We start from the raw sequence: 13805 nt of genomic DNA, 5'->3' as shown, positions 1-13805 counted from the left end.
AAATGGGACTCCATCAAACTGAAAAGCTTTTGCACAGCAAAGGAAACTATAAACAAAACAAAAAGGCAGTCTAGTGAAAGGCAGAAGGTATTTGCAAATGATATGACCAATAATGGGTTAATATCCAAACTATATAAACAGCTTCACAACTTTGCATCAAAAAAAATCCCGATTAAAAAATGCGCAAAAGAACAAATAGACATTTTTGCAAAGATGCTCAACACTGCTAATCATGAGGGACATGCAAATCAAAACAACGAGATTATCACCTCACACCTGTTCTAGAGACTATTATCAAAAAAACATTAGGTCCCATTTGTTTATTTTTGTTTTTTATTTCCATTTCTCTAGGAGGTGGGTCAAAAAGGATATTGCTGTGATTTATGTCAGAGTGTTCCGCCTATGTTTTCCTCTAAGAGTTTGATAGTGTCTGGCCTTACATTTAGGTCTTTAATCCATTTTGAGCTTATTTTTGTGTATCGTGTTAGGGAGTGTTCTAATCTCATACTTTTACATGTACCTATCCAGTTTTCCCAGCACCACTTATTGAAGAGGCTGTCCTTTCTCCACTGTGCCCTCCTGCCTCCTTTATCAAAGATAAGGTGACCATATGTGTGTGGGTATATCTCTGGGCTTTCTATTCTGTTCCATTGATATGTGTTTCTGTTTTTGTGCCAGTACCATACTGTCTTGATTACTGTAGCTTTGTAGTATAGTCTGAAGTCAGGGAGCCTGATTCCTCCAGCTCCATTTTTCGTTTTCAAGATTGCTTTGGCTATTCGGGGTCTTTTGTGTTTCCATACAAATTGTGAAATTTTTTGTTCTAGTTCTGTGAAAAATGCCAGTGGTAGTTTGATAGGGATTGCACTGAATCTGTAGATTGCTTTGGGTTGTAGAGTCATTTTCACAATGTTGATTCTTCCAATCCAAGAACATGGTATATCTCTCCATCTAACTTAAAAGCTTTTGCACAGCAAAGGAATATAAACAAGACCAAAAGACAACCCTCAGAATGGGAGAAAATATTTGCAAATGAAGCAACTGACAAAGGATTAATCTCCAAAATTTACAAGCAACTCATGCAGCTCAATATCAAAAAAACAAACCCAATTCAAAAATGGGCAGAAGACCGAAACAGACATTTCTCCAAAGAAGATATACAGATTGTCAACAAACACATGAAAGAATGCTCAACATCATTAATCATTAGAGAAATGCAAATCAAAACTGCAATGAGATATCATCTCACACTGGTCAGAATGGCCATCATCAAAAAATCTAGGGCTTCCCTTGTGGCACAGTGGTTGAGAATCCGCTTGCCAATGCAGGGGACACGGGTTCATGCCCCAGTCCGGGAAGATCCCACATGCCGCGGAGCAGCTGGGCCCATGAGCCATGGCCACTGAGTCTGTGCTCCACAATGGGAGAGGCCACAACAGTGAGAGGCCCGTGTACCACAAAAAACAAACAAACAAACAAACAAAAACTACAAACAATAAATGCTGAAGAGGGTGTGGAGAAAAGGGAACACTCTTGCACTGCTGGTGGGAATGTGAACTGGTACAGCCACTATGGAGAATAGTATGGAGGTTCCTTAAAAAATTACAAACAGAACTACCATATGACCCAGCAATGCCACTACTGGGCATATACTCTGAGAAAACCGTAATTCAAAAAGAGTCATGTACCAAAATGTTCACTGCAGCTCTATTTACATAGCCAGGAGATGGGAGCAACCTAAATGTCCATCATCGGACGAATGGATAAAGAAGATGTGGCACATGTATACAATGGAATATTACTCAGCCATAAAAAGAAACGAAATTGAGTTATTTGTAGTGAGGTGGATGGACCTAGAGTCTGTCATACAGAGTGAAGTAAGTCAGAAAGAGAAAGACAAATACTGTATGCTAACACATATATATGGAATCTAAGGAAAAAAAAATGTCATGATGAACCTAGGGGTAAGACAAGAATAAAGACACAGACCTACTAGAGAATGGACTTGAAGATATGGGGAGGGGGAAGGGTAAACTGTGACAAAGTGAGAGAGTGGCATGGACATATATACACTACCAAACGTAAAATAGCTAGTGGGACGCAGCCGCATAGCACAGGGAGATCAGTGCTTTGTGACCACCTAGAGGGGTGGGATAGGGGAGGGAGGGAGACAGAAGAGGGAAGAGATTTGGGAACATATGTATATGTATAAGTGATTCACTTTGTTATAAAGCAGAAACTAATACACCATTGTAAAGCAATTATACTCCAATAAAGATGTTAAATAAATAAATAAAATATAGTGTTAAAAAAAAAAGACAACAAATAACAAGTGTTGCCAAGGATGTGTAGAAAAGAAAACCCTTTTGCACTGTTTGTGGTATTGTAAATTGGGGCAGCCGCTATGGAAAACAGTATGAAGGTTCCTCAAAAAATTCAAAAGAGAACTGCCATGATTCAGAAATTTCACTTCTCCGTATTTACCAGAAGAAAACAAAAACATGAACTCAAAAATATATATGCACCCCAATGTTCATCACAGCATTATTTACAACAGGCAACATGAAAGCAACCAAAGTGTCCATTGACAGATAAACAGATAAAGATATGGCGTGTGTGCGCACACAAGCACAGGAATATTACTCAGCTATTTAAAAAACGAAATCTCATGGGCTTCCCTGGTGGCACAGTGGTTGAGAGTCCACCTGCCGATGCAGGGGACACGGGTTCATGCCCTGGTCCGGGAAGATCCCACGTGCCGCGGAGCGGCCGGACCCGTGAGCCACGGCCACTGAGCCTGCGCATCCGGAGCCTGTGCTCCGCAATGGGAGAGGCCACAACAGTGAGAGGCCCGCGTACCACAAAAAAAAAAAAACAAAAAAACCCGATATCTTGTCATTTGCAAAGACATTAATGACTCTAGAGGGTATTATGCTGAGTGAAATAAGTCAGACAGAGAAAGGCAAATACCTTATGATCTCACTTACATGTGGAATCTAAAAAACAAAACAAACAAACAAAAGGAAAACAGATTCATAGATACAGAGAACAACTGGATGGTTGCCAGAGGAGAGGGAGGTAGGAGTGGGGGCAAACGAAGTGAAGGGGATTCAGAGGTACAACTTTCTGGTTATAAAATAAATAAGCCACGGGAATACAATTTACAGCAAAAGGAATACGGTCAATAATAATATAATAACTTTTTATGTGGAAGATGATGGTTACTAGACTTAAGGTGATCATTTCATAATGTATGCAAATGTTAAATCACTATTTAGTACACCTGAACCTAACATAATATTGTACTTCAGCTGTATTTCAAAAAAAAAAAGAGGGCTTCCCTGGTGGCACAGTGGTTGAGAGTCCGCCTGCCGATGCAGGGGACACGGGTTTGTACCCCAGTCCGGGAGGATCCCATATGCCACGGAGCAGCTGGGCCATGTGCCATGGCCGCTGAGCCTGCACGTCTGGAGCCTGTGCTCCACAATGGGAGAGGCCACAACAGTGAGAGGCCCATGTACCGCAAGAAAAAAAAAAAAAAAAGGAAATCAAGAGTAAAGTATCGAATAGTTGCCACAATTTACAAAATGCCAATATAACAAATAAGCCTCCTTTCCTGCCTGTAAACCACCAACCTAATTCTATTTAGGGAGTAGAAATAAGAGCATTGATAACATTATTTTATTTCCCTTCTTTCAATTTAATATTGTATCATAAGTATCTAAAATACCCCTCAGCCTTTATAAATTACCATCTGAATAACTAAATGTTTTTTCAATTAAATGTACTATCATTTTCTTTCTTTTTTCTTCCATTTTTATTAAGACATAATTGACATATAGCACTGCAGAAGTTTAAGGTTTACAGCATAATGATTTGACTTACATACATCAAAAATGACTACCATGGTTAAGTTTAGTGAACATCCATCATCTCATTTTCATACAAAATAATTTTTTTCCTTATGATAAGAACTCTCAGAATTTACTCTCTTAACAACTTCCATATATAACTTACAGCAGTGTAAATTGTATTTATCATGTTGTACATTACAGCCCTAGTACTTATTAATCCTATAACTGGAAGTTTGTACCTTTTGACTACCTTCATCTAACTATCCCCCTCTCCCCAACCCCTGCCTCTGGTAACCACAAATCTGGTATCATCTTCTATGAGATTATTTGTTTTTCAAATTCACCTAACTATCCCCCTCTCCCCAACCCCGCCTCTGGTAACCACAAATCTGGTATCATCTTCTATGAGATTATTTGTTTTTCAAATGTAACTGACTTACAACACTATCTCAGTCCTTGGTGCACAATATAGTAATTCAATATTTCTATACATTATGAAATGATCACAATGTCAAGTCTAGTTACCATGTTTCCACACAAAGATATTACATTATTATTGACTATATTACCCGCACTGTACATTTCATCCCTGTGACTCATTTACTTTGTAACTGGAAGTTTAAATGTACCATCATCTTCTTAACCAATAACTGTCAGCCATTTAAATCTATTTTTTTGTTCTTATAAATATTGCTGTATAACTACAAAGGAATGTTTCTTTCTTTGGAATTTTTTTTTTATTACAAACTAGAAATGAGACTTTTCCAGTTAAAGCATATGAATATTTTTATGGTTATTGATATAAATAATCCATTTTCCCAAAAGATACCAATTGAAACTAATGAATGTATACATATCCTAAATTTGCTAGCAATGGAATTTTTTAATGTTTGCTAACGTAAGAAGGAATTGCTCAACAAAACTAAGAATGTTGAACTTTACCTACACCTATTTACAAACTGTGTTTTTCTTTTATTGTGAATTGTGCACTGACATCAACTTACCAATAGCTGGTATGAATGTTCTTCTTCCAAATTATGTAACACAAGAGTATTTTATCTGCCCTAAATCTACCTGCTTCAAACTTTAAGAAATTTTTTCTGCTTCTAGTGATTGAGAATTTGTGAAAAGTCCATGTTTGTCCCATGTGAAAGCTTCTTGGTTGATAGATTCTGATATCTTGTTATTGTAATGAATATGTTTAAAATACAGAGTTACTAGATGATTTTCAGTTTCATCAAAAGTTTTGGCTTAATTATGATATCACCATTATGTAAATTTTTAAAATTATGACATTACCTTTTCTTCATTTGTTGTAGAAGAATCAAGATCCTTTCTTTTCTTCTTCAATTTTTTATCTTTACTTTGTTTTGTGCCAGAAGTCTGATAAGGTTGCAAATCTACTCGAGAATGAAATTGATATCTACCACTTTCCACATCACAGTAGTAATAAATTCCAGTGGAAGGATCATAATATAGTTGATTTTCCTTTCAAAGTTAAGAAAACAATAAGTTCTATTCAAGTAAGATGAAATAAAATAGAAAAACAGACTTAACAGAAATGACAAATATATTCAAATACAGTAAATTTTCTTTTAAAACTACAGTATTTTTGGAAAAAATGAATAAAGATAACAGAATGAAAAATGCTTATAATTTTCCAAAATACTTTACCATTCAATCTGCTCTAATTTTCCTAGTGTGGAAAATGAATACATTTACATATTATATTAAATCTCATGAAATTGCCAATATTTTTACTTATAAAACAGCAACTTCATATGGTTCAACAGAAACCTTTTAAGTCATGAAAACCAAGGTATGCATGAGAAAAAGCTGACCATATAAAAGCAACTGCAGACTCATTCTCCATATAATTACACGATAATGGTTTGGTAGTATAAACCCCTAAACCCTCCTCTCAATAACATAAAACAAAGATTTGCCTTTCAATGTTCATGATTCAAAATCCTAGACAAAAACCTGAAAATAAAATTAAGCTCACGAACACTACAACATAACATTCTGTACAAAGAAATCAATAAACAATTGTCTTCACTAATCAATTAATTCTACACTAAGTAACTGCATAAGACTTAGAGTAAAGCAGCCATGCAATATAAAGTTTTGGTAAATTATGGATAAAAACTAGAAAGATAAAATTATGTAATCATCTGCATTTATTAGATACTGGCCAGTACTCTATAACCAAGATTTAATTGAACGGTCTGTATTTTATTTACATCATAAATCCATGCAGATCAGACTTGGAAACATCTTGCAAAGATATATACTGAGATTAAGCAAGTAAAGCTTCCTGAAAAAGAATAATTTATTTTTCTAACTGTTGATACTATTGCAATTTATTGTCTTTAATTCATTTTGTAGATCTCTTACAAAAATATTTAGAATTCTATCTTTCCTTCAGCTAAAAACTGAATGGAAGCTTTCTGATCTTTATTTCCAGTGATAACAGAACTTCTACAACTCAAATCTTTTTAATCTGCTATGTCTTTCAGTCTAAAATATAGACATTTTCAAATATGTAAGAAAATTAATTAAAATAAAATGAAAACTAGCACAATAAAAATGGCCAAACAATGAAGTCCCTACTCCACTGAGACACAACCTGAAGAATGTAATTAAGCATTTACAGAATAGATGTCAGGAAGAAAATTACAGAAAAGAAGGTAGAAAAATTACAAAGACTAATGTCGTATACTTGGAAATTCCATATTTTTCTAGACACCAAGTAATTAATAGCTATTTTCTTTGGTAATAAGAGTTTAAACATTAATTTTCCAGGTATTAATTAGCACTGTCAATCAGCATACTCCTGTGAAATAAAACCCTCTTTTACAAAGTACTATACCAAGTACAAACTGACAAGCTAATGAAATCCCTTATCTAACTAAAATATTTACTATTATCATTACGTTCCCTAGAATAGTTAATAATAGTTCCAGTAACTGGAATGGTGAATATCTGCTCCACTTTGGGGCACTACATTCCGTAATTCCTGAGGACCAGATCATATGTGTAGACCACTGAGGTTGAGGTATGTGGGTATATAACTTCCAGCAACATTGTCATCAAAACCTGAAAAAATCCAATTAAATACCAGAACTTCAACAGTCATAACACTATATTATAAATCAAGAACTTTCTTTTCTGGTTTTGTCCTAGTCCGTAGTCCATTATATTTCTGATTCCATACTAATTCCCTAGTTCTCACTGTTAACAAATTGATTTTTTTTAATGAAATGCTTAAAAGTCACAAAATATAAAACAATGACTAATAATAAACATGCTATAAAGAATTTAAGAAAAAGACTCCTCTGTGGTCTAAAATGGATTCATAAAGATATAAGTATTTGAAACAATTTTTTTAAAAAATCTTACCCCAAGCCTAGAATTAACAACATTACTTCCTTTTAGTTTAGGTTCTTAAACATTTTACAAAATGTAGTTGTCTCCTTTTATTAATAAATACACTAACATTTTTGTATGTTACTTTACATATAAAAGGTTATTAGATCTAAAATATTAATCTATAATAACACAATTAACTTATTTAAACATAGAAATATAGTATCATAAACTACGTTATAAATCTTTACTCTTGCCAAACAGCTTTAAATCAATTTTTACATGCAGCTCCCTGCTTATCTTAATTCAACCTAGGGTTTAATATTTGGTATTCAAGCAGCTAAGAACACAACCATACAGTATTAAAAGGTCTGAGATACTTACAGAATCGTAATAGAATCCAGTGCTGTGATCAAAATACAATCCAGTATTCTCATCATAACTAAATCCAGTCTGTGATACAGCAGCTTCTGCTGCAGCTCTCAAACTTTCAGCTAGTGATGAACCTTCTAAGGATGTATCTTCTGTTGCTAACACAGATGCTGGCTCCTAGGTATAATACAATCATGTCAAATAGGACAAAAACATCCTCATATCAATATAGAAGTTAGCAGAATTTGAAACAATAAACAGACCTAAAAACTATTCTGAATAATAAGACCTCAATTTCTGCAATGAAGGGATGGCTATCAATTACAATTTGATCCACTTTAAAATACATGAATTAATGTATCAGTTAATTCAAATCTGACCCAGTTTTGAAGACACTAGAAGTAAGTGAGTGACCATTACTCAAAAATAAATGCCTAATACCATAGGGAAGCAATCCACAAAATACAGACTGAAATATTCTTTAAGACAAATGATCTGGATTCTTCAATAATTACAGGCTCAAGGGGAAAAAATATTTTAGAAAAGAGATAGAGCAGAAAGGTATAAATTATACATCACACATCAAGCAGTTGCCCTGTATGAACCTTACTGGGATCCTGATTCAAACAAATGGTAAAAACAAATTTATAAAACATTCTGGGAAATTTGAACAGTGGCAAGATATTTGACATAAAGGAAGTATTTTAAAAAATTTGATGTGAACATGGTATTGCGGTTGTTCAAAATTTTTTGGTTGAGTCAAACGTACTGACAAATTTTGTTTTAGTTTATGTACAGCATACACTTTTGCAACACAACAGAGTAGGAAAACAGTCACACATACGAGCAGGTTCTAATTTTTGTTTCTCAAAAACTGTATTATTAGGCTTCCCTGGTGGTGCAGTGGTTGAGAGTCCACGTGCCGATGCAGGGGACATGGGTTCGTGCTCTGGGGGTCCGGTAAGATCCCACATAGCCACGGGCCGTGAGCCATGGCAGCTGAGCCTGCGCGTCCGGAGCCTGTGCTCCGCAACGGGAAGAGGCCACAACAGTGAGAAGCCCGTGTACCGCAAAAAAAAAAAACTTGCATTATTCACTGCATAATTACACGCAGAACATTTACAACCCTTGTACATGTTGTAATAAACCAAAGAAGTCTATTTTTCTATAGAATAACAACAAAGAAAAACAAGTTCTTGAGTATCAACAGTTTCAAGTGAAGCATTTTATTACCTGTGAATTTGAGGCAAAATGGTCCTCTTGTCCACAATTAACATTTTCTGTTATATCAGTACCAGCATAAGCATCATTTTCTATGTGTGACTGGTCTTTAGAATTAAAAGTAGAAGATTTGATATCCTGATCTTCCTGAACTGGGAGTTCAGATGCTTTATTTGGAAGATTAACATCATTATAGTATGTCTGATAATAATAATCTATTGCAAAAAAAATTAAGTGATATCATATTAGAATAGTGTATATAAAAAGGACTTAATTCCAAAACACTGGCACTGAACACAAAAGAGCACATGTTGCAAACAAACCATATTTTTATAATTATACACATTTTAACAGATTAAAATTAATGGTCCAAATAAATCTGCAGAGAATATATCTTTGATTCTAATGTCACCTTCAGTACCCTAGCTGTCAAGCTAAAAAGGAAAAAAAGGTAAGCAGATTTGGATTTTCCATAGCAAGAGTAAAAAGAGAAAATGGGTAGATAGGTTGTGTTCTGTCAAAAAAAAAAAAAAAAAATAGCAACTCTTAACAATGTCTAACTACATATCACAGCATACTTCAATATCAAATGACAACATGTCAAGGGCTGACTTTTTCTGTCAAATTTTGCTCATGGTGCCGACTTTTTAAAAAACATAATATTAGGGCTTCCCTGGTGGCACAGTGGTTGAGAATCCGCCTGCCGATGCAGGGGACACGGGTTCATGCCCCGGTCTGGGAAGATCCCACATGCCGCGGAGTGGCTGGGCCCGTGAGCCATGGCCGCTGAGCCTGCGCGTCCGGAGCCTGTGCTCCGCAACAGGAGAGGCCACAACAGTGAGGCCCGCATACCACAAAAAAAAAAAAAAAAAAAAAAAAAAAAACATAATATTATACAGATATGTAATGTTCATACCATTGCTGTGTTTAGCATTTGCTAAGTTGCATACTGAATAAAACAAGGCAAAATTTAATGGGAAAGATCATTTCCTGTTATCCCTATTTATTAAAACTTGGTTTCTCAGTTATTTTGCCTCACAACATAATGCCACTAACAAGGCCAGGGTTGTAGGCTCACCCCATTCCCAGGAGGGCCTAAGAGACTGACACTGAACTGATGCTAAGTGGAACGCATCACCAAGAAAACACATGCCCCTGGTCACAAGTAAGGTCAGATGAGAGTAGATGGCTTACAGCATAGCAAAGATTACTCAGTGTATGTGCCACTGAAAGCATATTAGCAATATTATGTATTTACAGGAATAACAATACATTTCTACTTTCCCACCAAAAGAGCAAACAGACTATCTGAAAATACCAAATCATATGGAGAAAAGTCAACTTTGTAACAGCTCTCCTGTTTATCTAGATGTATACAGATTCTAAATTTAAAGAAAACTCCATGATAGCATGATTTGAATGTAGTAGTATTAGGATATCTTCACTATAAGCTGAATACCTGAGATTGACCAAGGAGGGTGGTTCTCTGTTTGTACTTCTACATCAGACTTTTTATTATCTTCATTTCTCCCACAATGGAGTATTTTACTGAGCTCTTCTACCTGAAAGAAAGCAAGGCTTTAGGAAAAATAAACCATACAGCAATCTAATAATATACACACTATTCTCCTGAAATTACAATAATTATTTTTCCTGGTAAAAGTTTGGAGAAGGACCAATATCAGCTAGTTTCCTTTACAGAAAAACTGAAAATACTACAATATAATTGGTTTTCACCTTTTACATCTGCAGAAGGAGATGTTTTTATTCTTATATTCTCTAGCTAACCTCAAACTATTACCTCCAAAAATCAGACTGACTAAATTAATAAGACTTAGTGAACAGGATCCTTTATTTCTAACAAATAAGAAAGTTTTTATATTACTATTTTAATCAGTCAGCAGTTCTCCCTAAGGAGAATTAAATCATTGAATTAAATTATCTAGTATCATTCAGTGTTCTCCACCTGGAATTAACCATTCACTTAAATAATGCCACTCATATACTTTAACATACTTTTTCCTTGAAATAGTAATATTATAATTAAGTAACTTGAGCAGAAGGAAAGAGAGGTGACTGCCTCAGAGATGCATCTCGCCTCCCTGTGTCTCACTGAATACCAAGGCCAGAGCAACTGAGTGTGAAAAATACCCATAAGCAGATGAAGAGCAGCCTCATCAATACAGCTCAGTCAGACAGGAACTCAGTGTGAGATTATACCCATTATAAGCACAAAACCAAAAAACAACCTTCTTTAATGATACATAAAGCTTAAAAAGAGAAAGGTGATAAGACTGATTATATACAGATTATCTGTGCACTTCATAGATTATCAGATCTGCTGCTACCACCGGGGCTGGAACTAAAGTGAAGCGAGAAAGGCACCTAAGGCACAAAATTTAAGGAGACATTTACTCTCAGCTTCATGCAAGTATAGCATCATACCTGAGAATGAGTGCCCCCTTGAATTTTTCACCCTAGGCTACTGATCACCTTGCTCTAATCCTGGCTCTGGCTACTACCACTATTACTATGAACAAGACCATTTATATAGTATCTGCTACATGCTAGGCACTGCACTTGGTACTGTGGGTAACATCTCATTCATTCTTACAGCCATCTTACAAATTAGTTGTCCTAATCCCCATTTTACATGTGAGAAATCTAAAGAAAGTAATCTGCACAAAGTTTCTTTGACTCCAAAGCCTGTATATATTGTACTTTCCTGCTAGTTCACCCTCAATTCTCAAGCCAAATTTTTACTGCTCCAGATAAAACACTTATCTAGTAATTAGGAATGACAGTTAAACTCCACCCACCACCAGGGAAGACCGACTACAAAGATAAGAAAGAAGAGTAATTTCTATGCATTTCAATTTTTCATATTAGACTGCTATCAAATTAACACTAATAACCAAAACGCTGGCTCTTCAAAGATTAGCAAAAACGTTTTCTTTTAGGATCTCTATAGCAAGTGGTACTTTTATAGTTTAGAATTATAAAAGGGTTTTTTTTACAGCTCATCATATTTTACTCCCCTTTCCCCACAATATTTTAACAATATTTGTAGTCTCCTAGCACAGTCGCTATGCATTGTAGTTGTCCAAGAAATAGTTGTTGAGTAACAAAACACAAATTTTCGATAATGTCATAATGTTAACAATTCTATACAATGGGCACAGAAAGTCATTGCAACTCAGCGGTTATTTTCATAGATTATCTGATAGCAAAGCGCAACAAAGTTTGATGAAACTTTAACGTTCAGCCTACATTTGTGGTTTTAGGAAATGTACCAATATATGCCAAAAGACCAGACAACAGTTTAACTGAAATTAATAATTACATGGAAATAACTTGTTGGGAGAGTGCGACTGCCCAAAACAATGAAGCTGAAAAGATTATGCTGTTTAAAAGTTTTTTCAAAATGTGAGTTTAAATATTTGTCCTTACTGCATGTTATAAAAACAAGGTTAGCTGCTCAGTGTCTCTAACGAAGACAGTTCTATCTTCCCTACTTCCACTAGACTACTCAAGATGAATGCCCAGAACAACCTCACACATACCTAGAGTTCAGCAATTTACAAAACTGTAAAACAGTCTGTTGACATTTACTTTGATTTAACCTCCACCAGTGTGGTCCTAGCATTCTCATTTTATGGGCCACTGAGGCTCAATATCAGTTCACACATCTAGGGTATGATAAATGGGATTCTGACTGAAATCCGGCGCTTTAACAAACTCAAAAGTGATCTAGAACAAAATATTAGAAATGTGCCTACTGCCGGTGGGACTTCACAAGTGAGAATGAAGACTCAAGTACTTAAGTGCACTCCACGCCGGCCACAACTGCAGCTCACGCACTTATCTAAATCGAGTACCCCAACGCTTAGGTTTGTTCCAAATGTACCTGGAATTATCATCGCACTGAACTTTTAACTCTTTCAGGTACTCTATAAAGCAGTCCTGGGCCCTACCAGGGAGCCCTTCTGAGGCTATCTGAGACTTCGAAGGCCTCATCTCGGGCTGGATGGGGCGTGGGGCGGGAGGCGGACGGCGCACCTGGGTGCGGAGCTCCTGGTTGTTGCTCTCGGCGCTCTGGTACAGCCGCTCTGTGTGATGCAGCAGCTTCTCGATCTCCCGCACTTGCCGTTTGCAGCTCCGCAGCTCGCGTTCCAACTTTTCCACCTTCCGCCTCAGCTGGGCCAGCTCAGGCTCGGGGGAGGGAGGTGGCGACGGCGACAAAGAAGGCGGCGGTGCCTCAGAGGCCATGGGGTCCAGCGCGAAGCGGCCCGCGGGAGCGGAGGGACTGCGCTCAAGCAGAGACGGATGCCGAGGGACCCAGGAGGCACGGGAGCGCGCGAGCAGCGAAAGGCGGCCTCATCCCCGCTCGGCCGCGGCGGCCCGCGGCCATGAGGCCCTAAAGCTGGTTACCTGTAGCCGAGGCGAACTGTGGGCAGCAAGCAAGGGGACGGAGAATGCGCCCAGTCCTCCCGGCTTTGAAACAGTAAAACTTTATTGGTAACCACCTGCCCCGGCGACCGACTAACCCACCGAAACGTTGGAGAAATGGGCGGGCCAGGGAAGCAGGGACCAGAAGTGATTGGGACGTTTCTGGGCTGAACCGGAAACGACGGCGCCGGCAGTGGGCGGGGCCGAGACGGTAAAGGAAGCGACGGAAGGCCAGAAGAGCCTCACAGAGCACAGGCGCACTTCCCGCCGGCTGCGGGGTGCACGGGACGGGGCGGGGCGGGAGGGCGTGGAGAGCGGGCGAGAGGGCGTGGAGAGCGGGCGGGAGGGCGTGGCGAGCCGGCGGGAGGGCGTGGAGAGCGGGCGGAAAAGGTGCTACAGTAACCCGGGAGAGAAAAACAGGAGATCGCTCATCCTCTGGTCGGGGGATTTTATCCTTGCACACTTTCAAAACGTTTTCAAACTTTTTGCACAGAGTGCACTTCCTAGCTCCTTGTTTAACAGATGAGAACAGTGAATCTC

At 37.6% G+C, this 13805-nt stretch overlaps 1 protein-coding gene across 1 annotated transcript in view; it reads right to left on the bottom strand.

Moving 5' to 3' along the window:
• The window catches only part of AGGF1 (angiogenic factor with G-patch and FHA domains 1), a 48722-nt gene extending 35277 nt beyond the window's left edge, over window positions 1-13445 (bottom strand). The window contains exons 1-5 of the mRNA XM_067031178.1: window positions 12876-13445; window positions 10276-10378; window positions 8829-9031; window positions 7608-7772; window positions 5154-5342 (exon numbers count right to left, since the gene is read on the bottom strand). Of these exons, the coding sequence (XP_066887279.1) occupies window positions 5154-5342; window positions 7608-7772; window positions 8829-9031; window positions 10276-10378; window positions 12876-13085 (870 nt within the window). The 5' untranslated portion in view covers window positions 13086-13445. The remainder of the gene's footprint in view (window positions 1-5153; window positions 5343-7607; window positions 7773-8828; window positions 9032-10275; window positions 10379-12875) is intronic.
• Window positions 13446-13805: the final 360 nt, after the last annotated feature.

This window comes from Kogia breviceps, chromosome 4 (genome assembly GCF_026419965.1).
Source record: "Kogia breviceps isolate mKogBre1 chromosome 4, mKogBre1 haplotype 1, whole genome shotgun sequence".
NCBI classification, from domain to species: Eukaryota; Metazoa; Chordata; class Mammalia; order Artiodactyla; family Physeteridae; genus Kogia; species Kogia breviceps.
Note: the sequence above shows the minus strand (reverse complement) of the source record. Positions and strands in the feature narration are given on the sequence as shown.